Source organism: Pinus tabuliformis, chromosome Q, assembly GCF_031772625.1.
Source record: "Pinus tabuliformis cultivar Carrire ecotype Pingquan chromosome Q, CPIR1, whole genome shotgun sequence".
Lineage (NCBI taxonomy): Eukaryota > Viridiplantae > Streptophyta > Pinopsida > Pinales > Pinaceae > Pinus > Pinus tabuliformis.
Window position 1 is genome coordinate 17,628,761 of NC_142296.1, and position 27,327 is coordinate 17,656,087.

The window sequence follows — 27,327 nt, forward strand, 5'->3', positions numbered from 1 at the left end:
AGAACCACCCATTTACTAACCCTTGGCAGGAAAAATTTGCAATAAAACAAATGATTCTGAACGAGGAGCACAAGCGAAGGTGGAAGAATGATAGTTTCAGGTAAGAGATTGATTCTTTTCATTTTATTTTTTGCATCCAAATTTTTGAAAGAGAGGAATCAACTAATAAAAACTTAAGTATGCTCTCCTCTTGTGCTTTGTGTGACCTGAGGATCAAAAAAAAAAAAAAAAAAAAAAAAACATGTTAGTATATCTTTTGTTAAAAAAAAAATGATTCCTCTCTTTCATTATTTGTTTCTTTAAAATATATATATATATATATATATATCTTAAATTTTAAAATGGAACATATAAAAATTTTATTGTTTCTTTTATATATATATATATATGAAGAGTGAATGGAACACATGTAAATTAAAACAAAAAACAAACAAACAAAAGATTTGTTTGTTTAAAACAAATTTGAAAATAAAACAAATACATCGTAATATATATATTATATATATATATATATATATATATATATATGTATGTATATATATATATATAACATTTTTTTAGGAAATTAATTAAACAAAAAAACTTTTTTGGATAGATTATTTAATAATTAAAAAATAAATAATAATAATAAAATAAAAAACGTTAATGGCCCATGGCCTGCCCACGCACATAACCAAAGGCCCACATATGGGTGGTTTAAAATCTTTGTGAAAAATCTAAAGCTCTGTCAAACCGATGATCGATCAACAAACAGGGATCATCTTATTTCTACACCATTCAAACATCGAATTTGTTAAGTTATGGTATGTTCTATGCTTAGAGCAGTTTACTTATCTTTCTTTTTATTATCCACAGATTAGCAATCACATGTACATTAAGTAAAGTGTAGATAGAACATTTAAATGATCAACAGAAACAAGCCAAGACAAGACACAAGATGTAGCGGCTAGCCAGGGACAAACCCTAATATGGGGAAACCCTTTGATCAAATCTTTTTTTATCTTCAATAATTCAGCAGAGAGAAATAGTACAAAGATCTGATTTGTATCAGCAGCAGCAAACCCTAGATCGAACTCGTCAAGTCTCCACCGTGAGTCGTTCATCATGCACCAATCCAAGACTTCGTTGTGCACCAGTCCAAGACTTCGCCGCACATCAGTCCAAGACTTCATCGTGCACCAGTCCAAGACTTCGCCGCGCATCAGTTTAAGACTTCGTCATGCACCAGCCCAAGACTTCGCCACGCATCAATCCAAGACTTCATCGTGCACCAGTGTAAGACTTCGAACGACCTATTTCGGCTCGGGTGAGAGAGAGAGCCTTTCTGCACATGAGAGAGAGAGATATGATGAGAAGTGAGTGACCAAATGAGGAGGAGTCATCCTGTATTTATATCCAAACGTTGAAGGTGAATAGATGTGTCTGTTGGGCATCTGAGCCTACATAAGTTGCTAGCCGACTTTGATAATTTGTCAATAATCAAAATAAATTCATATCTCCATAAATACTTATCGGAATCGGATGATCTTTAGATCAATCCTACACCTCTCGACGAGAGGAATCTAGGAAAAATATTATCAGCCATGAATAAGGTGACCCACATGGAGTTTGGCCCTAGTTGCCAATTTTAACAGAACTCAAACCCTGTGAAAAAACACCCTGTTAAAATATTCTCGATTATTCCCACTCATTCAAAATAATAGTTTTAACATGCAGAGACAGGAAGGTTAATCAACATATTTCAATCTTGCAATTAATCAAGAATCATTTGATCACGAAGATCCATTGTCATTGTGAACATCCTCAGTAAAAAAAAGATCTTGACATGTTTGAAACTTGTACCAGAACACAAACCCTCAACCAGTATCAAATAACATAGGAGATATCGTTACAAAGAAACTCAACACATTGTTATATAAAGACCAAAGGAGGCCCACACATATGCGTGAGGCCGCCTTTGGCTTGGCCTTGCGCATATGCACAGGCCTCTAAACGGCCCATCCAGCTCCAACGGCCAGCAGCCAAGGCTAGGGCCTGCAGCCAAGCCACGCCCAACCAACCAGCCACAGAGCCATGGCCAGCCACCCAACAGCATTGCCAAGCTGCAAAGAAAAAAAATCAATCAATAAATTTTTTAAAAAATTAATAAAAATAAAAATTTTAATAATTAAATAACAAAAAAATTAATCATTAAAAAAAATATATATATATATATATCTTACTGTAGAAATTTTCAAAAATGATATTTTCTCCATGCTTACAACCTGCAACAAAAAAAATATTATAAAAAAAATCATAAACATTTCCCAAGCTTTTATAGAATAAAAATTGGTTAAAAAATCCACTTTCTGGGCAAAAAGGATGAGTTCAAAAGATATGAAAAATGATTTGGCAAATATTTTGGAATCCCATTTTCCTAAAATCTTGGAAATGATGAATTCAAAAGATATGAAAAATGATTTGGAATCATATTTTCCTAAAAATCTTGGATTTAGATTGGCCACTTGTCAAGTTGTTTCAATTTTCATTTTTAGAATAATTAAAATTTCCAAAATTCCATTAAATTCATAAATGTGACTTGTGATCTATTGGTAAGTCATTCAAATTGCATAATGGAGGTCATGAGTTCAAATCTTGTGGGGATTGGAATTTGTTAATTATTCTACAATTTTGACACAACATTAATTAAACAACAATTTTGCCACCACATGGCAGCACAACATTGGCCAATATTGCACATTCATCGCCACATCATCAGTCAAACAATCAACATGTCACATCATCCATTTGCCATGTCACCCACTGCCACATCACTATTACACAGTCACCCTCCATCTGCTAGCTCATTTTTCAACACTGAAAATGGATCAAGAAGAAGAACGATAAGGTGCTTCATCTACAGGATTATTGTTTTGCAAAATGCCTTGAAGAGAATCCTGTAGATGGAAGATTGAATCCTGTAGACATGCGTTTTCGTTTCATAAAGTATTTTTATATGATCATGTTTCTTTGAGTCTTGCAGGTACAGAAGCCAACGACATCACAAACTGGAAAATTTTATGTCATGACTCAGCCGAAGAAGATTGACAGGATTTTTAGATGCAAGAAGGGCGCAATCCTGCAGCTGAGAAACCTCATGACAATCTTCACTGTTTCACCCAAATTTCAAATCAACCTAACTTTCTCATACGACATCGGATTTCGACGATTCAAGCATCGTTGGAAAGATCTCGACGAGATCTACATAATGAGAAAGCTATCATCAAAGTTTGAAACAGAAAAAGAATGAATAAATTGCTGACAAGACACAACAGGTAACCTGAGGCACTAGTTTCGATACAGGTAAAAATTCATTTGGTTTTCTTTCGTGAATTTGTTTTATTAGTACCGATTCTCAGTTTTTTGTGTAAATTTCATTAATAGAGATATTGATCACCTCTCTCTTTTGATAATCTTACATTCCATTGCAGAAGAAGTACTAGTTTTTTTTGCAGGTTCCACGAGGAAGAATAGATGACCATAACCGAACAGTGTCTCTCTCAAAGACCACATTTATTTCACAAAAACATGATCAAAGCAACATCAAAGATGAAACATCAAAGCATGAGCATATGATGTCAGATCAGATCCAACACTTGAGAGCTTTCAGATGCCAGTCTCACCATTGCATTCCTCCTTCTTCAGTCAATAAAACCTTCATCTCATTTTCCTTCACTACTCATTTTCTTTCACAGTCATTTTCCTGCCTTGCTTTCACTAACTTGTAACCCACCAATAAAAACATTCAACTCCTCTACAAAGCTGATTCATTCCATTTCCTTTTCATTTTTCCAAATAAACCTTGATCCACTGCAAAATTTCTCATCCATAATCCTTCAAAATTATTGTTTCATGCTCGAGTTAGATGATGGAGGATTCCTTAAGGCCTCCCTTCTAACAAGTCTTGGCCTATCGACATCAGCACATTATCTAGGTTCAAGGCTAGAGTCCTTAGTAGTACCTTGAGGCTTGTATGCCTTAATGATAGGCTCTCTCGCCAGCAATCATGGGAATACACCAATGTCCCTTGATCGTTGGATCTTGCAAGTGGCTCGACATTAGCTCATCTATTCGCCCTTCGCAAGATGTACTTAGGTACCTTGGCACTCATTGACATTAATGGTGAGTTGCCTCGCATTGGTTAACGACATTCATCAATGGTCGGTAATCCAATGAATTCTCTTCATGCTCGACATCGACACATTTATTCGCATGACTAGAATTGTACTATCGATTTTGTAACGATTGAAGACTACATCATTTCAGCAGTTTGCAGCAGATCAATTTGTCATAACAGCAATAAAGATTCAAACCTTGTCATCAACAAAGAGAACACAGAAGCAGATCCAAATTCCTTTGTTTACATACTCCATGATCCGACAGCATCAGCAGCCACACTCTTCAGCATCCACAACTCATGTACATTGAGGGTAAGTGAAGGTATGTGGTTTTCTAATTTTTAGTCATGCAATTCCTTAAAATGCTAAAATTGTAATTTTGGAAAATTCCTCATTTACACTCCCTTTCTCATATTGTCATAAACTGAAAAACACCTTTAGTTGGGGGGAAGGGACATCAATTCATATTCACATTTCATACACCATCACACATTTTCATTTCATTCCAACTCGCATATTCTTTCCAATCAACTATTGTTGCAGTATGATTCTAAAAGATTATATGCTTTGCAAATTATCAATTCATTGATAGTTATTATAGGACTTGAAAAGAAAATTCTCAATTTTATTATGAACTTTGATGCAGCAAAAAATAAAAAGCATTTTTACACAATAACCAATGCTCAAAATTTCAGTTGTCACACAAGAACCAACCATCAAAAATATATGTTGCAATCAAATGTATTACACTTTGCAAAAAAAAAAAAAAATGATGACGCAAAGTTTGCAGAGAATCCATACAAGAAAAAGTTCATAAAAAAGCAAAGCATTTCAAAAAAAAATCAACTTTTGGATAAATGAATCAATGCAATAGTTGCATGAGGACATGCAACAACTTCAGTTGGGGGGTATGTTGAGTCTCAAAATTGTCTTCCATATTCATCCATATTTCCATCCTTTCATAAACCATTTAGCCCTCATTTCATAACTATCTAGCCTAAAATCCTACATCAAGTAACCATCTTCATGATTATATGGGTTAGAATCCTTGTTTTCCAAAGTTATTTGTTTTATGTATTTAAAGTGAATACATGACTAAAAACTAGGAAATTAACATGGTTTCATTTATATATGTGTGTGTGTGTGTGATGAGTTTTGTGATATTTGTAGATCATTTGGAAGCTTCCAAGGCACCCTTATGTGGCCTTGTTAAAATTGGCAACTAGGGCCAAACTCCATGTGGGTCATCTTATTTATGGCAGTTGATATTTTTCTTCGACTCCTCTCATCGGGAGGTGAAGGATTAATCTAAAGATCATCCGATTCTGATAAGTATTCATGGAGTTATGAATTTATTTGTGTTATAAGACAATTCGTCAAGGTCAGCCAACAACCAAATAAACCCCACATGTGCTCAACGTTTTAGTATAAAAGGAGATGACTTGATAGTCATTTCTACACACACTTCTATCTTGATTTCTCTCCACTTGTCTTGGGTTTTAGTGGAAGAGAAATCTAGGAGTGGAAGCCCTAGACGTTGGAGGAAAAGAGGCTGCCCTAGCCGCAACAAAGAAGGCAGCCCTAAACGTTGTTCTAAGGCAGCCCTAATGCTGTCCTAAAGGCAGCCCTAAAATGTTGTTCTAAGGCAGCCCTAAATGTTGTCCTAAAGGCAGCCCTAAACGTTGTTCTAAGGCAGCCCTAAATGTTGTCCTAAAGGCAGCCCTAAACGTTGTTTCTAGATAGTGCTGCAAAGATGCATGGACAACAAGGCTAGATAGTGCTGCAAAGATGCATGGACAACAAGGCTACATAAGTGCTGCAAAGATGCATGGACAACAAGGCTAGATAGTGTTGCAAAGATGCATGGACAGCAAGGCTACATAAGTGCTGCAAAGATGCATGGACAGCAAGGCTACATAGTGCTGCAAAGATGCATGGACAGCAAGGCTACATAGTGCTGCAAAGATGCATGGACAGCAATGACATTGTGACATGGCAGCAAAGGTACATGGTGTTGCAAACTCATTAGACAACACAATGATGGGACAACAGCTTGTTGGGACAGCACAATGATCAATGACATTGTGACATTGTGCAACAGAGATACATGGGACATCTAGTATTTAGTGCAGCAAGTTCATGGTGCTGCAATAGTATGGTACATGGGACAGCAACAACAACAAGGTGCAGCAAGCATAGTGTTGCAAGCACATTGGGACAGCAATATGGTACTTGGTGCAGCAAGCACATGGGTGACAGCATGGTGTTGCAGTGGCACAAGGTACAACAGTGCTAAACACTGGGACAACAATGCAGCATAAGGTGCAGCAGTATGATGTGTACAACATGGTCATAAGGTCCAACATTGTGATGATGGGTGCAGCATGGCGACGAGATGCAGCACAATGATAGGTGAAGGAGTCATCTTGGAGAATCAATTGAAGCAACATGTCTTCAATTGATCTCATGTATCATCTTCTTAGAGACGATCTATTCTCATATCTAGATAAGTCAAAGTGTTGACTTCTGTTGTCAATGTACTATCTCTCTTTCTCTCTCTGCTGAACTATTGAAGAACATATAAGAAGAATTTATCAAGGATTTCCCCACATTGGGTTTTTCCCCGCTAGCGCCACATCCTGTGTCCTCTTGTCTTGGCTTGTCTTCTGCGATTTATATTTATGTTCTATCTGCAATTTACTTTAATGCTAATGTGATTGCTAATCTGGAAAAGATATTGAACTAACTGCGAAAATTGAAATAAATTGCTCTTAGCATAGAACATACCTAAAATTAACATGGTATCAGAGCTGAGGTGAAGACAAAGCCCAAGCAAGAGTGAAAGAGCAATCACCGAAGACAGTTGGGAAAGGACTAAAGGATCAATGGATTCCTCATCCCTCTTCAAATTCACCTAAGGTGAAGTGAAGCAGAGAATATTATCAGAATGGTGCAACAAAATCTTCTGATGGCCTACCTAAAGATCACTTCATTGGGAAGTTCGGATCTAAGGTGGAAGGAAAGGCAGATGCCTTGGTAGTAATAAGTCTGGCCATTATGCGAAGGAGTGTCCGAATGGTAGGGACACATCACTTGATGAAGATAACAATCATTCCAGGGACATCTTCAATGATCAAAGGAATGACAGGTAATGCAGGTCATCAAGGAAACGAGCGACTCTTCAAGAAAGCAAGGAACCCCAGGTATGAAGAATCAAATGTTGTTTCTGATAAGATAAAGAAGCGTTATCTTGTATTGGCCCTCTCCTTCAAATTCTTTGGGAATCTGGCTTATTGATTGTAGTGCTTCAAGGCACTTCATCGGATAGAAGGGTGATCTCTCTAATTTAGTAGAGATGGAAACAATCGTGGGATTATACTTGGAGCCGATGCCACCTATCCTGGAAAGGGTGTAGGGAATGTTACCCCTAGATTGAATGAGGGTAACTCGATTCATTTACGAGAATCTCTTTATGTACCTGATCGCAAGAAGAACCTGGTGTCCATTTCGGCAATGGAAGTCAAAGGTTTCAGGGTGGCATTCATCGATGGAAAGGATGGTCCATTGGGGACCATGTCAGTTGTCACATCTCATCTATAGCACTAGAGGTCTATTTATTATGGGCCCTACCCAATGTGAGTCAGATGGTGACAGGGATGCCTGAATTCAAGAAGAGCATGAAGGTACATGTCCGAGATGTACCAAAGGAAAATCTTACAAGGGGACCATTCCCCTCATGTAGCAGGTCCACAGGTTTGGAACAACCCGAGGAGTTTGAGATTCATGATCGAGAATCTCATGTATACAGGTGGAAGAAAGCCCTCTATGGCTTGAAGCAAAACACCCCAGTCGTAGTATGAGAGGATTGATAGCTATCTGATGAAGCTGAGATTCACTAGGAGTGAAACTGATCCAAACCATTGCTCGAAGGTTGTGGATGATAGACCTCTCATACCGGCACCTTCTGAGGACGACCTATTTCTGACAGGTGCAGACCCTCTCATTTGCAGAAGTAAGAGGGAGTTGGATTCCGGATGTGGAATAGTAAACTGCAAGCCTGTGACTACCTCGTGGATCTTAACTTTCAGAAGTTATATGGTAGTGATGCCAGACTAGATTTGGGAAATGCCTCTGAGTTTCATAAACTCATTCGCATTGATGTTCTTGGTGAACTTCTGTCCGAATATATGTTTTGCAATTAGCATGGTGAGCTCATGTTTGATTGAGCCTCACTGGATTGGTGCCAAGAATCTTCTGAGATATCTTCAGGGCACAATCTCTCATGGATTGAGATACACTGTCGAAAATATGAAGCTGCATGATTATTCGAATGCTGACTGGGCAGGCAGTGTGGAGGATCACTAGAGCACTTCTCAGTGCTGGTTCTCTTTGGATTCTGCTTTGATATCATGGATGAGCAGGAAGCAAAAGTCGGTTACTATAAGCACCGTCGAGACTGAATACATAGCTACGAGTATGATCTCATATGAAGCTGCCTGGTTGTGGAAGCTCTTCAGTGAGTTGTTTGTACACATGATGAATACCACCGTGATCCTCTATAACAACCAAGGGGGGATTCGATTGTTGAGGAATCCCGTATTTGATGATTGCTCCAGCAGATAGACATCAGATACTACCTTATCTGGGATATGGTAAGTCGATGAGCGAGGAGGCTCCATCGCATTGAGACTGATGTACAGGTCGCAGACTTTTTGTCAAAGCCTCGGGGAAAGGTCAAATCTATGACTTTCCCGAACGACTTGGAGTCGTTGAGAGACCTTCTTATAAGGGTCCTGCATGTTGCATGCATTGAGCTCTGGGAGCTCCGGGGGGCTTGGGGTACTTACTGGAGCAACACGCGACCATAGGGCGACTCACCCTCCCCTAATGGTGCGTTGTGTACAGGGTGAATGGCTCAACCTTCCCTGTGATATCCCGTGGCAACTGTGGAACAGGATGATTAGTTCTCCTGTGGGCCGGGATGATTAGTTCTCCTGTGGCGACTGTGGAACAAGATGATTAGTTCTCTTGTGGGTCGGGATGATTAGTTCTCTCGTAGCGACTATGGAACAGGATGATTAGTTCTCCTGTGGGCCGAGATGATTAGTTCTCCTGTGGCGACTGTGGGACAGGATGATTCCTTCCCCTGTGGACAGGATGATTAGTTCTCCTGTCGAGGCATCCTACCCATGCAGTCTGGGACTCTTGGGAAGTACCTCTCATTTGATCAATGAGTAGGGAAATGGGGTTAGGGACCATTAGTAGTACTATCGATGGATGCATCGTTGTATCTACCGTACTCCCTATGCTAGGATGACCTCCATTGATTTGGGATCAATGAAACTGATCTGGGATCAGTATGAGTGGTTTGAGACACTCTCTTGTGATATTGATCTAGGATCAATGACACTGACTTCGGGTCAATAAGAGTGGTATGTAATATCCCTTATCAGGAATATTCCTCAAACACAAGCAAACTCCAACCAGAGATTGACAGGGAGGGCATTTACCAGATATGTCGCCTCTGAAAAGAGGACGAGATCCAGAGGCTACCTAGCCCTTTCCAGACTCTGTCTAACAGTATAAGAGAAAACACACAAGTGGTATAATAGCCGATAATGCTCAAAGAGATAAAAATAACAATGGTGCTACATATCACAATATAACCATAAGCAGATACCCAAGAAATGTAGAAAGAAATGCTAAGCCATTTTATTACACTGAGTAATAGGATGAGTACAGGAGGTGACCAAAAAGATGGCACCTCGACTTGCACAAGGCAAGTGAAGAAATACACTCAGAATAGCAAGGAATGACCCCTCTCTGAACTGCATCCCAGCTGCTAGAGAACTGTCGTGCTACTGCTGCTGCTAGAAATCAAATGAGGATTTGGGGCTGCTCCCCTCCTCAGAAAAAGCTGAAACTCTGGAATCGGACTCTACTCAAGAAACCCAGAAAAACCCAGAGAGCTTTTCTGAAATGGCCGACCCCCGAAAATCACCCCCTTGGGGTTCTGCGCAGTCCCTCAATGCTCTGCACTGCCACTGAATGAAACCCTCCAGAAATCTACTTGAAACCTCTGCCAAAGCTCTCCAATATGCAAGGGTTGATCCCCTGCTCTATCTCTCAGCACAAATCCAACTGCAAACCCTCACCCAGAACTCCTGCCAGAAAGAACTGCGTCACCCCTCTCAGTGCTGCGCAGTCCTCAAAAACGTTGATGAAACTGCTGCTGAAATGCTAATGAAACTACTGTTGAAATGCCAATGGAAATACCTTGCCCGAGCAGGCATTCGAAGTCCCTCGGGGCTAAGGGTGAGATCTCCGAACGGAGACACTCAATGCACTAAACAGTGCTACAGACTAGCTAAACAGCCAGCGTGCTCTAAGTCGAAATGACTATCACAAATGCTCATAATTGAATGATCAAAATGAGGGGGCTTCTCTCTCCTTTATAGCCTTTGCCTCTCTCAATCCCAAGGCTCACCTTCTCCAACGTAATTCCCCTCTTGCCACGTGTTTCTTCCCTTCTGCGCAGTCCCTCCATGTGTCTGCGTGGGCTCCATCTCTGCGTCCCCCTTTGGCCCCCTTGGCTCCCCTTTAAGTCACAACGTTGTGCTACTAGGAAGTGACTTTTATTCTAAAAGTGAGTTATGTCCCCCTTCCTCACTTTTTTATTTATAAATAACTATAGAAAGCAAAAATTGAGCAAAATCGAATATTCCAATTAGCCATGGCTAATTAGGAATATTACAGTCTCCCTCGGCAAAATGTTGCTTGTCCTCAAGCAACTGAAGTGATGGATGCTGCAAGATTTTCTCACTCTCCCAAGTGGCATCCTCATCCGGCAAATTCTTCCACCTCACCAAGAATTCCCGGATCGTCCTGCTCCGTAGCTGCCTCTCCTTGGTATCAATGATAGCCTCCGGCTGCAACACCAAATGCCCCTCATCATCCATGGGTGGTAGCTCATCTGTCACTATCACCTGTTGCCCCAATGCCTTCTTCAGGCATGATACATGAAAAACGTTATGAATCTTGCTGCCTTGGGGCAGCTCCAACTCATATGCTACCTGTCCAACCCTGTGTATCACCCTATATGGCCCATAAAAGCGGGGCTTGAGCTTCTCATCCCCCTTCTGTTTCAGAGACGACTGTCGGTATGGCTGCAATCGTAGGTAGACCACGTCCCCTACCTCAAACTGTCTCTCCACCCGACCCCTGTCGGCATATAGCCTCTGTTGGTTTTGCGCTGTAGCCATGTTATCCTTGAGAACTCGGAGGATATCCTGACTCTCTTGGATCCAAATCTTGGCTCTAGGAGCCTTGCTATCACTAAACATCACGTCAGCAAAAGATAAAGGATGATACCCATATAAGGCATAGAATGGTGACATACCAATGGACATGTGATGAGAAGTGTTGTAGCAGTACTCCCCCAGATGCAACCACTTCAGCCATGCTCGCTGCTGCCCACTGACATAGTTACGCAAGTAGCCCTCCAGCCACTTGTTAACTATCTCTGTCTGTCCGTCCGTCTGTGGGTGATAACTGGTACTCGGTGTCAACTCCGTCCCCACCAACCGGAAAAGCTCCTGCCAAAACCCGCCCATGAAACGACTGTCCCTATCACTGACGATGGTCTTAGGAAGACCATGTAGCCTGAAGATCTCTCTGAAGAACAGCTCGGCCACCTGTGCTGTTGTATAGTGTGCAGATAGGCAAAAAAATGTGCGTACTTCGTCATTTGATCAACGATGACAAAGATACAATCCTTGCCCTGTACCATGGGCAACCCTGTGATGAAGTCCATTGAAATACTCTCCCACTTCCCCTCCGGAATGGGAAGAGGCTGCAATAATCCCGCGGGATGGCTCATCTCTCCCTTGTTCCTCTGGCAAACATCACACTCCCGGATATGCTGGAGTACGTCCTCCTTGAGGCCCTTCCATGAGAACCTCTCTCTAATGGCCCTGTAGGTTTTGGTAAACCCCTGATGGCCTGCCAATGGTGAATCATGTGATGCCTGTAGTATCTTCTTCTTGAGCTGAGACCCCTCAGTCAAGAAGATCTGGTCCCTGTAGTAGATGATCTCATCGACCACCCTGTACCTGTCACCTGTCACCTACCACCTGCCCATCCAGAACCTCACATGCAAACCTGTCCTCGGAGTACTCTACTAAGACTCGAGCCCTCCAATCTCTATCCAAGCTCATAGGAGACAACATGGCTGGTCTACGTGAAAGGGCATCTGCTACCACATTATTCTTACCCTTGACATAATGTCAAAGTCATATGCTTGGATCTTACTGATCCGCTTCTGCTACCTCTCTGTAGCTGCTTCTGCTCCAAAAAGAATCTGAGACTGTTGTGATTAGTCCTCACCCTGAACCTGTTATCTACCAAATACTGTCGGAACTTGGCCAATGCATGCATGATGGCCAGCATCTCCTTGTCGTATATAGAATACAACCTCTCGTGCGGAAGGAGCTTCCGGCTCTCATAGGCTATAGGGTGACCTCCCTGCATGAATATTGCGCCGATCCCCTCTCCTGATGCGTCACACTCCAAAACGAGTGGCTGCGTGAAATCTGGCAATGCAAGCACTAGGCAGCTGCTCATAACCTCCTTGAGCCTGTTAAAGGTTCACTACGCTATATCCGACCAACTGAAAGCCCCTTTCCTCGTCAAATCTGTCAGGGCCCAGGGGTGCAGCAAGCTGGGAGAAACTCTTGACAAACTTCTAGTAGTAAGTACAAATGCCAATGAATCCTCGAAGTTCTGTCACGTTTCTCGGCTCTGGCCATTCTCTGATGGCCCTGATCTTCTCCTTGTGGACTCTCACTCCGTCCACCCCTATGATGTGTCCCAGATACAACATCTCCGTCAACCCAAACTCACACTTGGAGAGTTTGGCATAGAACTGCTGCTCCTGTAAGATATGCAATACTGTCTCAATGTGTTGGAGATGCTCCTCCCAAGTCCTGCTGTAAATGAGAATATCATCAAAGAATACCAACACAAACTTCCTCAAGTGACTGCGGAAGATGTGATTCATGTAGGACTGAAATGTAGCGAGGGCGTTGGTTAGCCCAAAGGGCATCACCAAGAACTCAAAGTGCCCATAGTGACACCTGAAGGCAGTCTTGGGAATGTCCTACTCCCTCACGCGAATCTGATGGTACCCAGATCTCAAATCAATCTTTGAGAAGAACCGTGCTCCTCTCAACTCATCCATCAACTCATCGATCCTGGGTATGGGGTACCTGTTCTTCAGGGTCTTCTTGTTCAGGCCCTATAGTCAATGCACATCCTCAATGTACCGTCCTTCTTCTTCACCAACACCACAGAAGAAGCAAAAGGACTCGTGCTCGGTCGAATGTGCCCAAGAGCCAGCAACTCCTGGATAGCCCGCTCAATCTCATCCCGATAGGCCTTGGGGTGCCTATAGGGGGTGGTAATCACTACCTGTATGCCCTGCTCAAGCTCGATGGTGTGCTCAAACCCCTGATCCGGTGGCTGTCCTGGTGGAATCTCCCCAAACACTATGGCATACCGGTCAAGGATGGACTGTATCTCTGGATGTACCGTCTGCCCTGTAGTCCCTGCCTCTGATGCACGCAGCTCCACTGCCCACTCTATGTCTCCCTTCCGGAAGACTGCCTCCATCCGATGAGCCAAAACAGTCTGAGGCAGATATGTGTGTTGTCCCCGTATCTTCTCATGCCTCCCTGTCTTCTCATCATCCCACTCCATCTCTAGGGTCTTCCAATCCATCGTGACCTTCCCTAGAGTGATAAGCCACTGAACACCCAGTATCATGTGGTGTCTATAATATCGACCACGCAAAAGTGGTCAGTCAATGTGTAGGTGCCCATCGTCACTGAAAGCTCTGGAACATAACGAGCACACATCATGGTCTGATCTCCTGGGACCAAGACTGAAAACCCATCGAAGTTCTCTATATGTATACCTCTCCGCTCAACCATCTGTGCATCAATGAAGTTGTGGGTTGCCCCACTGTCAACCAAAACTGATACTCGCTGGCCACATACTGTCCCCTGTACGCGTAGCATCCGATACTTGGGAACTCCTCGCAATGCTACAAGGGCCCCTCCGGTGGGTGCAAAAGATGCACCACCTGCTGCTGGCGGTGGAGGGGGTAAAGGTCCTTGTACAGTATGGCTATCTCCTGCCTCCACATCATCCTCATCATCCTCTTCTCCACTGCTCTTGGAGAAGACCTCAATAAAGTGTGCTTTGCCAGTAGCACATCTATGTCTTGGTGCCCACGGCTCCTAACAGATGAAGCACAACCGCTTCTTCTTTCGTTCCCTCCTGGAATCGTCGTCAAGCTGTACTCGTCCTGGATTCCCTTTTGGGGGTGGAATCCTCACATCCTTCCCCTTAGACTGAAAAGTCTGTCTCTGGGGGTAAGGTGTCCGGGTCCTACGTAAGACATCTTGTAAGTCCTGGGTCCTGCTGATAGCATCCTGGAGTGTGGCTGGTCTAGTGGATCGGACTAAACCCCGAAGTGGCTCTACTAACACCTCAACATACATATAGACCCTCCGCGCCATGGATAGGTCAAGCACCATCACAGAGACCCTCAAGAAATCTGCAATGTAGGTCTCTGGGCTCCTTGTCTGTTTGAGCTCGTCAGCTCAACAAAATGCTGCTCTGGATCCCTCCGATCAAATCGCTCCATCAATCTCCTGGTAAACTCAGCATATGTCGTCACTGTGGAGTGCCCGAGTGTAACCATCCCACGAAACCACCAATCCTGGGCCTCACCATCCAAATGCAATGTTGCCACCTTGATGGCCTCTGTCTCCAACATCTGGTTAAGCTGCAAATAGATATCCAGCTTCTCCACCCAAGACTTTGTCGAACTGTTTGATGAACCATCAAAATTAGGCAAGTGGAATCTACTCGTTGCACGATGGGTGTCACCATCATGGTAATGTCGGTACCCTCTGTGATGGTCGCGGGGTCTATTATCCCGCTAGAGCTGAACAAAATCTCTGAATGAGAGGGATTCCCTGAACTCCTGCCCATATGCCTGGTACTCTACAAAATAATCGCCCATATGTTCGGGCTCTGCCTCCTGCTGGGCTACAGCCCCCGTGTCGGCTCCTAAGAAGGTGGGCATGGTAGAGCGTGTAGGGGCATGTGAGGCCACCTGCTGTGCAGTATCATGCTACTCTGGCAAACTGTGGGATGCGCTCGATCCCTCACCAACCTGGAAAACCCGTGGGCTCTCACGCTGTCTGGCCTCTACTGCCGTGAATCTCTGCCCCATCACCTCAATCTGCCTCGACAGATCCTGCACTGATTTGAGGAGCATATCCGCAAATCTCTTCCCGTCATCATCTACCATCGGATCCTTCTGCTCTGCGTCCACCACAGGCTCCTTCTGTTCTGCGTCCACCACAGGCTCCTCCTGTTCTGCGTCCACCACCGGAACACAGTCTCCCTCTCCGTAAGTGTTCTCCAACCTACGCCCAGTGTCTCTGTATCTCCAACCTCTATAACAGATGTAGGGTTTTTCCCCCAGTGTCATAGATTGCTAACTCCACAGGCTGAGCCAGATCTATGCTCTGATACCACTGTAATATCCCTTATCAGGAATATTCCTCAAACACAAGCAAACTCCAACCAGAGATGGACTGGGAGGGCATTTACCAGATATGTCGCCTCTGAAAAGAGGACGAGATCCAGAGGCTACCTAGCCCTTTCCAAACTCTGTCTAAGAGTATAGGAGAAAACACACAAGTGGTATAATAGCCGATAATGCTCAAAGAGATAAAAATAACAATGGTGCAACATATCACAATATAACCATAAGCAGATACCCAAGAAATGCAAAGAGAAATGCTAAGCCATTTTATTATACTGAGTAATAGAATGAGTACAGGAGGTGATCAGAAAGATGGCACCTCGACTTGCACAAGGCAAGTGAAGAAATACACTCAGAATAGCAAGGAATGGCCCCTCTCTGAACTGCGTCCCAGCTGCTGGAAAACTGTCATGCTACCGCTGCTGCTATAAATCAAATGAGGATTTGGGGCTGCTCCCCTCCTCAGAAAATGCTGAAACTCTGGAATCGGACTCTACTCAAGAAACCCAAAAAAACCCAGAGAGCTTTTCTGAAATGGCCGACCCCCGAAAATCACCCCCTTGGGGTTCTGCGCAGTCCCTCAATGCTTTGCGCTGCCACTAAATGAAACCCTCTAGAAATCTGCCTGAAACCTCTGCCAAAGCTCTCCAATATGCAAGGGCTGATCCCCTGCTCTATATCTCAGCACAAATCCAACTGCAAACCCTCACCCAGAACTCCTGCCAGAAAGAACTGCGTCACCCCTCTCAGTGTTGCGCAGTCCTCAAAAACGCTGATGAAACTGCTGCTGAAATGCTGATGAAACTACTGTTGAAATGCCAATGGAAATACCTTGCCCAAGCAGGCACTCGAAGTCCCCCAGGGCTAAGGGTGAGATCTCCGAACGAAGACACTCAATGCACTAAATAGTGTTGCAGACTAGCTAAACAGCCAGCATGCTCCAAGTCGAAATGACCATCACAAATGCTCCTAACAGAATGATCAAAGTGAGGGGGCTTCTCTCTCCTTTATAGCCTTTGCCTCTCTCAATCCCAAGGCTCACCTTCTCCAACGTAATTCCCCTCTTGCCACGTGTTTCTTCCCTTCTGCGCAGTCCCTCCATGTGTCTACGTGGGCTCCATCTCTGCGTCCCCCTTTGGCCCCCTTGGCTCTCCTTTAAGTCACAACGTTGTGCTACTAGGAAGTGTCTTTTATTCTAAAAGTGAGTTGTGTCCCCCTTCACTTTTTTTTTATTTATAAATGACTATAGAAAGCAAAAATTGAGCAAAATCAAATATTCCAATTAGCCATGGCTAGTTAGGAATATTACATGGTATGACACACTCCCTTCATATGGAACTGAATTCGGATCAGTAGAGAATGGTATGAGACATTCTCGATCAATTCTTCTTCTTCATGGTTCAGCAGAGTAGAGCTCAGCAGAGCAGAGCAGAACAGAGCTCAGCAAAACAGAGCAGAGCAGAGCAGAGTAGAGCAGAAAAGTGCAAAGCACTGATGGCAAAGATAGTACAGTCGGACAAATGGATCAGCAGATGGAGTTCTCCCTAGTTGAGAGGGAGTGTTAAAATTGGCAACTAGGGCCAAATTCCATGTGGGTCATCTTATTTATGGCAGCTGATATTTTTCTTGCACTCCTCTCATCGAGAGAGTAGAATTAATCTAAAGATCATCCAATTCTGATAAGTATTCATGGAGTTATGAATTTATTTGTGTTATAAGAGAAATTCGTCAAGGTCGGCCAACAACCAAATAAACCCCACATGTGCTCAACGTTTTAGTATAAAATGAGATGACTTGATAGTCATTTCTAGACACACTTCTATCTTGATGTCTTTCCACTTGTCTTGGGTTTTAGTAGAAGAGAAATCTAGGAGTGAAAGCCCTAGACGTTGGAGGAAAAGAGGCTGCCCTAGCCTCAGCAAAGAAGGCCGCCCTAAACGTTGTTCTAAGGCAGCCCTAATGCTGTCCTAAAGGCAGCCCTAAATGTTGTTCTAGGGCAATCCTAAAGGCAGCCCTAAAAGTTGTTCTAAGGCAGCCATAAATGCTGTCCTAAAGGAAACCCTAAACATTGTTTCTAGATAGTGCTGCAAAGATGCATGGACAGCAAGGCTAAATAGTGCTGCAAATATGCATGGACAGCAAGGCTACATAAGTGCTGCAAAGATGCATGGACAGCAAGGCTAAATAGTGCTGCAAAGATGCAAGGACAGCAAGGATAAATACTGCTGCAAAGATGCATGGACAGCAAGGCTACATAGCGCTGCAAAGATGCATGGACAGCAATGACATTGTGACATGGCAGCAAAGGTACATGATGCTGCAAACTCATTGGACAGCGCAATGATGGGACAGCACAATGATCAATGACACTGTGACATTGTGCAGCAGAGATACATGGGACAACTAGTATTTAGTGCAGCAAGTTCATGGTGCTGCAATAGTATGGTACATGGGACAGCAACAATAACAAGGTGCTGCAAGCACATTGGGATAGCAGTATGGTACTTGGTGCAGCAAGTACGCTAAGCAACAATGGTGCAGCAAGCACATGGGTGACAGCAGGGTGCTGCAGTGGCACAAGGTACAACACTGCTAAACACTGGGACAACAATGCATCATAAGGTGCAGCAGTATGATGTCTACAACATGGTCATAAGGTCCAGCATTCTGATGATGGGTGCAGCATGGTGCAATGAGGTGCAGCGTGATGACAAGATGCAGCACAATGATAGGTGAAGGAGTCACCTTGGAGAATCAGTTGAAGCAACATGTCTTCAACTGATCTCATGTATCATATTCTTAGAGATGATCTATTCTCTTATCTAGATAAGTCAAAGTGTTGACTTCTGTTGTCAATGTACTATCTTTCTTTCTCTCTCTGCTGAACTATTGAAGAACATATAAGAAGAATTGATCAAGGGTTTCCCCACATTGGGGTTTGTCCCTGGCTAGCACCACATCTTGTGTCCTCGTCTTGGCTTGTCTTCTACGATTTATCATTATGTTCTATCTGCAATTTACTTTAATGCTGGTGTGATTACTAATTTGGAAAAGATATTGAGCTAACTGTGAAAATTGAAATAAATTGCTCTTAGCATAGAACATACCTAAAATTAACAGGCCTCCCAAGATCAAATTCAAATTTCAACTCAAGAGGTGGACCATATTCCAAGAAGAAATATCATGGAGATCTTTATGAGTAATGGGATTTGTATCTAGTATTTAGGGATAAGTTGAGACAAGTATGGATCTAGTAGATATTTAAGGGATCTACATTTATTGAGTAGATATCCCTAATTCATGTATAAATAGGAGGAGCATCCTTCAAAGGAAGCTAATAGTTGTCATTTTATTCATTAGCATCAGATTTATGATTGTTCATTCAACATGAATAATATCATTTTCTCCAAATCATGAGTTATGAGTGTTGTTTGATTCTTAAGATGTGATAGTTGTTCTTGTGTGCTCATTGAGGAATGGAAGGATCCCCATCAACCACAATCTGCATACAACTGTAACATAGTTTGATTTCTGTTATTTCCTTTCATGCAAGTGTGCTTTACTTTCTATAAGTGTGATTTGCTTTCTGCAAGTTTGATTTACTTTCTTACATTTGATTTGATTGTCATTAAACTGCTTTCTTACTAGCTATCTTAGTTTGCTTGCTTGACAACTAAATCACTAGTTGCTATTTACTGCTTTCTGGATTAATTTACTGCTTTCTAGATTATCATAGTTTGCTTCTTATAGTTGTTCATAGATTAGTTTGCTTTTGAATAGTTTAGAAAGGCCATGGCGTTAATTCATTCATTCCATCTTTAGAATTTAATTTAGTTTTCTTGCATGAGATTTCTTTTGCAGTTTTCTTTAGTTATATTTGTAATATGTATTCCCTCTCTCTTTCAATTCTAAACAAACTTTCTACAATAGTTTCATTTGAGGTCCCATATATTTTGGTTTGCTTCTAAGTTTACGAAACCCTCGGGTTGACATATTAAAATGACAAAGGATTTAGCATACCATTAAAACACCCTACAGTGGTCCCATATCTTGTCAAAGTCAACTCTTCAACAACCACTTGGGAAACCAAGTTCAACAAGGATTTTAGGGTTTAGGAAGCTCCTTTAAAAGTAACATCCCCTAAGCCAAGCCCTCAAATCCCTATTCCCCTATCCTAGAGAACCATGCACCTTGCTTAAAAGGCAAGCAAGTCCCAGTCTTGAGTCTCTCCTAGGAAAGGGTCATCGGGATCACTTCACATCCATTTTAGTTGATTTACCCTTCATAAGTGATTCTCTATATATCGGGTCTCCTCCCATCTACGAAAGTCCGTAAAGAGTAGGAAGCTTTAGTCGTGGTGACAGTGAGCTTTAGCTTCATTGTTGCTCTTGACCTAGCAAGTGCCCCTTTAGAACCCCCTACTAGTCTGAGCAATAACACAACCTGCTACAAAACTCTCAACGCCCAAACAAGGAATCTGCTCAGCAAAAATCTAAGCTATAGCTGCTCTCTCTACCTACCAGAATTACTCAACTGGAAAACCGAATTTTTCTGCCAACCTGCACTAAAAAATCGAACTTCCCCAAGCAATTCGATCTGCTTGGCTTTGCTCTGCGCAGCCTCTAGAAATTTGTCCTGTTGCTCCCTCTGAACAGCAAATTTTTGCTTCTGCTTCTGAGCTTCCTCGTCTAATCAATCACGCTCTGAAAGAAATCAGGAAACTACCACACACATGATAAGGGAAATTCCAACCAGAACAACTTATCGACATCTGAATCACAAGAGCAGAAAACTAAGTCAGACTATATATTTGAACCATTCAAAACAGGAACAACAAATTTATGTTCCAAGGAATTATGAAGTTTGCAAAATCCAGTCCTATGGTAACCACTCATTACAAATTTCCAGTGATCGGAAGATTCCACAGAACATTAATCTAGGATGGTCAAATCGATTCTCAATCTGACAATTTTGTTTTTATCACTCAGAGCATCATATCAACATGTATCAACGAAGATGACAGTTCCGAGATGAGAAGACGTTCGAAACCAAAAATGAGATCAAGCCTTTTCATCAACAAGCTTCAAGGACAAAGCCTTTTGAGGAGGAAGGCAATGTTATGAACAATATATATATATATAGAATGATGATAATTGTAATAATGATTAGTTATAATAATTAGTACTGAAGAGGCATGTTTAAATGGGACATGACCTTCCATGAAGAGATACCTGCCTAGGGTATATAACCAGGCCCTCACTCTCATTTGTATCATCTTTTTTTTGCTAAAGCAAGAGTCGTGCCTTCTTTTTCATTAAATCAAACAAAATTTACAATATTTACACTTTTCCATCAAACTGTGTGGTACAAGGAAAAATAGGAAGATGTACTAAAACAAGTTCCCAAAACTTCCCGCCGAACACTTTTGAGAACCGACAAAAACAAGTTACGGGAGTCGTTGGGCACCTGAGCCCTTCCCGCAAAAACCCGCTTCTTAATCACTGTCGTCCAAACTTCTTAAACAATCCAATGCTGGAGATACATATCGCTTCACAAAGGAGCAAGATGTTTAAACCCCGACCCCACCGAACCGCTCGTACAATCCTGATCGTTGATCGGACATGATCAAATCAGACGGTGGAGTTGCAAATCGTGCACCATAAAATCATTGAAGTTTATCGTGCGATGAGGATGGTTTTCAAACCCATCCCACATCCACGTGTCAAGCATTGTATGGTATCGCTGCCAAGAATTCGAAACCACCTTTAACTTGAAAGTGGTGCGATCGCACCAAAACCATTCGAGGGGTGGTTTTGTCTCCCAACACTGGGAAAAATGGGAAATGGTGCCGCCAGCACAGTTATTGTTCTCAACCTTTCTTCTAACTGTGAAAACCCAGTGCCCTCCTTCGGGGATTTTCAGCGAAGTGATGACTTTAGCTGCAGAGGCCGCCTCAGGCGGGCTATCCTCCGTAGACCTATTTGACCAAAATTGTGAATCCTGCAGAAATATGCTCATTGCGTATTAGCTTCCTTAGTTCTGTCTTGATACACTTTTTTATCCTCTTCTGCCTGGTTGTGGCAAGTCCACTCTTCCTTGCTAGAGTAAGCCCTCCAGCAAGTCCACTCTTCCTTGCTGGATATTTAGATTGTCGTGTCCCAGCGTTGAAAGCTCGGCGCGTAGTCGTGGGGTCTTCAAAGCTCTTGGTCGAGTTAGGCATCGGCTAGGTGAACTCCACCCGCTCCAATCCAACCCGGCGATGTGTGTAACACTTTGCAACCTCTAGGTATCTCCATCCTCCAGGTCGTCGCTTCCTTATAACACATTGCCTCTGGCACTCTCCCTTTGGGTGTTATCTCTGGGATGACGTGTCCCGGTCCTTTCCTTCCCGGTCGCATAGACTCGGGTTTCAACACGATCCTTCTAGGCTATTCTTTCTAGGTAGGGTCCACCATGCCACATAAGCCCAACACTTCCAATTCTGTCTCCCGACTCTGTCAGTTGTCGTTCCTCGGCGCCGTCGATTGACAGACTTTCCTCCAAATGTTAATTTTGCCTAAGTGTTGGCCTTTCTTGGTCTTTCTGCTCTCGGCTTCTCTCGGCTCTGTGTTGGACTCCCCCTTCGGCTCTGTCACATGCTTCCTCTATGTACTCTGATTTCACTCCTCCTTACTCCTTTTACATTGTGCGTGTAGCACTACTCCAGTCCTCCCACAGCCCCTCTCGGTTGTAATGTGCACGTAGCACAGTCCTCTAATCCTCTCACAACCCTTCACAGATGTACTGTGCGTGTAGCACAGTTCTCTGATCCTGCAAGCAAGGTTTAAGAATGCATGAGTCCCTCCTAAGCTTTAACTCCTGCAGTCGTTAAAAGATTGGATCTGTGCATCCGAACATTAACAAGATTAAACAGTGACAGAGGCTAACACTTCAACTGCACTCGAAACAGAGTGTTCTGCATTTATATATACATAATTAGAAAGAAACAAAGGCCCTTGGCCTGAAATACAATGATTTTTCCCTCTCTGGCCTTTTGGCCTCTCTCGGCTCCTGCAAGCCTCTCGCTTGTCTCACACTCACCCCTCTCCACTCTTCTAATTTTAAATAAAAATATTTGTACAAGGAGGACTGAAACTAATTTAGTTTCAGATCCTAGAATCTCTCTAGATCCATAATAATCTCACCTAGACCCCTCAACTTAGGCCTATGAATCTTATCTAAGATCTAACTAACTCAATATTCTCTCTATCCCATTCCCGAGATCTCTCTTTGAGAGAGGTCCTATTATATTAATCCAGATTTTGTACATTTGTCATAAAAACATAGGAAAAATACATAAAAATAAATAATAAAATCAAACATTAGGGAACCAACTCCCTTAGTAAATAGCTTTGACCCTCCCGGTCAATTCTGCAGTAAAAATGGTGAGTTGATGCTCCTACATCACACCTCCATGGGAGAAATTAAACAAATAATATAATCAAGGAGTGGTTGTAACCTACAACAAGATAAATCCAAGAAGATAGGGTGAATTAGGGTTTCAACCATGCTACGACTTCAACAAATAAATAATAAAATATTTCCTCCACATGTGCACCCTCCAATATGAAACTCCAAGAATAGTAAGAAGACCAAGCAAATGCATGCAATGTGTCACGTGTGATCCTCCTCAAGTTCTAAGTGCACACAAGGGGACACTTCTCCTCATGTGCTACACGCCCCTCATAACAACCTCCAATAAAATAATACATATGTGCCAAGTCAAAGAGGTAAGGGTGCTCTCCATGATAGCTGAGATAATGCCAAGCGTAGCTGAAAAATCCATGCAATAATGATTAGAGAACACCTACAAGAGGTGCACCCTAGAGGACTGTGCCATGTAACTATCTCAACCAACCATCGAATATTAAATATCATCCATATGAAGGGCATCCTAGTAAGAAGTGCCAAAGTGGTTAGTTTGATCAATATGCTTGCCAAAAACATGTGTTGTTTTTGAAAAGTTAAAACCATTAACTAATTTCCCTCACAAACCAAACTGTCTTATCAAATAGGAGTGTCAGAAAATAGAAAAGAAACCATATAGGTCAAACTGAATGGTTTAGGGATGCAAACAATGTATGATAGATACCTCTTAGGGTAGTAGTAATCAGTGCACAGGAAGCATAATAAGATTTAGGTAGTGTGGAGTGAAAAAAAAGGTACAAGAGCTGGGGTACAGGTCCAGAAACTTCACAATCGTATTAAGAGTATACTGCCTCTTTGAAGGCATGATCCGGGAATTGATGACTAACTTCCTTCACTAGAGCTTAAATCTTATGGGTTCATACAAAACATGAAATCATGTACGAAGTAGGGGGAGATAGAATCAAAGTCAAGAGGTCATAGTTTTTTAATGTCTTGAAAAAGCTAAAAGGGTTTTAGCAGCTTATCGTTGTTTCTCTTTGGGAAGGAACAATAATTTTCTGTGAATATCTGATAATATCAGATATCGAAATTATTTTGTTTTCCAACTTTTCTATGATGTCCTGGTTTTCAGGCACCCAAATTAAATTTGTTTTACATCACTATGTTTCTTCCTTTAATTAATCTTTAGTGTAAAATTCAACTAACCATGGTTAGGGTGTTCAAACAACAAAAAGACATTCACTTCATTGACATGCTTGTGAATTTTTCATCATGGTTCGAAGTGGAAGTAAACATGGGAAAATATCAGAGGCTAACCAGGCCTATTAGTGATAAGTTTCGAATGAGCTTCCATTTCCCAGGGCTTCCAGCTATAAATCTGAAATCAAAGAACAAAATTCAAGTGATAAATCTCCAGCGACGAGAAGTCCCTGTTATTGCATAAAGAATCACTCAAATGTGTAAAATTGACAGGCATGAAACTAGACTGAGATTTTTTTTAAAAGGCAACTCATTTTACCTTTATCATTGCTAAAAGCATAGTCAAACAGCAATACAAGACATGCGTAACACCAAGGACAAAGAGAAGGCGATGCAGCTGCTCAAGGCTTTCATATGAAACAAAAGGCTCCTGACCCTACAACAGAAAACAACCAATTCTAAAATCAACTCTTTTGCCTTATTTTTGTTCTCTTGAATGGCCTTCAGGCTTACAGCAGTTCTCGAACTCTTGTAATCATGATGTCAAAGTAATACAAAATCTAAAATAAAATTAGGAATCCAAAGAACTGTACTAGTGGAAAGAAGAAACTCAAAATAAATTATTTTCAAGTTGAAAGAGAACAAGAATGCCTAGTAGAGACACAAAATTTGCAAAAAATTACCTTATTGCAGGGATTGCTAACAACAGGCTGTTGTTGATCAGCAACGTGTAAATGATATTGTGGAGTGTAAACACGGCTAACTGATGAGTGGTTTAAATGTTTTTCATCACTTTCATAATCTTTCTTGGAACAAGGATAAAATAGGCTACTGTATAGTGATGATTTCACGCAGATATCAGATATCCCTCTTGAAGATAGAGACAATATCAACGATATCAGTCCCAGTAACATCAGCTCTGTTAACACATACATACACACACATTCTTATGCTTAGAAAAGTGAACCTACATTCATACATTTCAACTTGTATTCTCCTCCACTCATGAAATTACGGAGTACAGATTAAGTATACACACTTACCCTGTTTGATCTTCTCTAGAGCTGCCAGCAGAGGCTTCCGCTTTGTTTTTACCAACCACTGCCCCCAAACCCAAAGACACCACAATTAAACTCATATTTTCGTTCTCGCGTTCAACATTCTTCAAGTTGCTTCTGTCCTCTGCCTTGCAGGGAAAATGACTGTGATTCTGGTTTATAAAATAAATGCTTGCATATGGTATCGACATTGTGATTTTACTTTTTCTGTTTTCCAAAGACTATTGCATACGCGTCACTGCACTCACAGAAGCTGGATGCATTTTACAGTTGGGGTGGGGTAAGGAAGATCCATCAACTCTCGGTATGTGTGTAATGGTATATTTCTGGACCGTGTATTGGATATACTGAATATGGACACAAGCAGAGACCCATCTCAATCCGGGTCTGATATTCACCTCGTAAAGCTCAAGAATGCATATTTGAGTTCACACACAGACATATCCAATACGGAAATTCAAAAACTTTTTAATATGAGACATGGATTTAGAAGAGTCTAGGGCGTTACACACCCTTGCATCAAAAGAAGTGAAATGCGCATTCTACAGTTGGGGTTGGGTGGAATGATTTATCAACCCTCCATACACGTGTGTAAGAAAATACTTTGAATCCACAAAATCCATTGGGGTAGTAGGGTAGGGTAGGCTGGGGTGATATATCAACTCTCCATCTATGTGTGTGAAGGTACATTGAATCTGCACTATCCATTAGGTGCATGGAATATGGACACTAACAGATACCAGTATGATATTCACCTTGAGATTGATAAACTTGTTAATGTGCATATTGAGTACACACATTTTCAATGTCTAAGTATATATCAGACATGGACTTAGATGGGTTTGTGTTTAGACATGGTGATTTATCAGCTCTCCATATATCTGTGTGTGAAGGTACATTGAGTCTAAACTATCCATTGGGTGCATGAAACATGGAAACTAACAGAGCCCTGTATGATATTCACCTCGAGATAGGGAAGCTTGTCAATGTGCATTTTGAGTCCACACACTTTCAATGTCGAAAGTATATGTCAGACATGGATTCAGATGAGTTTGTGTTTAGACATGGTGATCTATCAGCTCTCCATATATCTGTGTGTGAAGGTACATTGAAAATACACTATCCATTGGGTTCCTGTAATATGGACACTAACAGAGCCCTGTATGATATTCACCTCGAGATTGGTAAGCTTATTAATGTGCATTTTCAGTCCAAACACTTTCAATGTCGAAGTATGTACCAGAGATGGATTTAGATGAGTTTGTGTTAGTACAATGAGGATTGCATTCCTTCCTGGAAAAATAAGAAATGACTTGCAGATTTCAAAAGACACAGATTAAGTAAAACTTACCCCTCCAATACGATGAATAGATCGTTCCACCATAAAACAGATGGCGACTAGAACAGTGGTAACTGTAGCTACAGACCATGTTGGAGTTTCAGCCAGGGATCTCCCTTCTCCTGCCATGATTTTTGTTCTGCTCAATTCCAACGGGGAAGGAGATCCTTAGACACTCGTTCCAGATGGTTGGCTGTCTCTACATACTTCATTCGCTTTCTTACATGTAATGTGGTGTGTCCGGCGGATGCTAGACAGTGCCTAGTTTGCACATTAATTGCACTGCTATTTATTACATCTCTTGAAACGAGAAGCTTTGCTCAAACAAAACAAACAGCTGCTAGTGGAAAACAATACAGTAGGCCAGAACTGGTAAAAGATCCCTTGGAGTCTTCACATCTCCGATGACGTGTCCACAGTGTGAACTGCTCCGACAATACCAGTGCGTTCAGCGGTTCATGAAATTGCTGGCTTGGCTCAAAATTTGATGTTTATTAGGAATCTATCACATCTGATTCCTGGGCCTTCTGTTTTTTTGTGACTTAC

The 27,327-nt window shown here is 42.0% G+C and overlaps 1 protein-coding gene across 1 annotated transcript; it reads right to left on the reverse strand.

The window, feature by feature from the left end:
- Positions 1-1,911: 1,911 nt before the first annotated feature.
- Positions 1,912-27,316, reverse strand: LOC149218054 (MLO-like protein 4). The gene is made up of 6 exons (XM_089386464.1): positions 26,794-27,316; positions 25,428-25,485; positions 25,068-25,303; positions 24,704-24,820; positions 24,502-24,562; positions 1,912-2,102 (listed from the first exon to the last, which is right to left on the reverse strand). The coding sequence occupies exons 1-6, from the start codon at positions 26,908-26,910 to the stop codon at positions 1,912-1,914; spliced, it is 780 nt and encodes a 259-aa protein (XP_089242590.1). The 5' UTR covers positions 26,911-27,316.
- Positions 27,317-27,327: the final 11 nt, after the last annotated feature.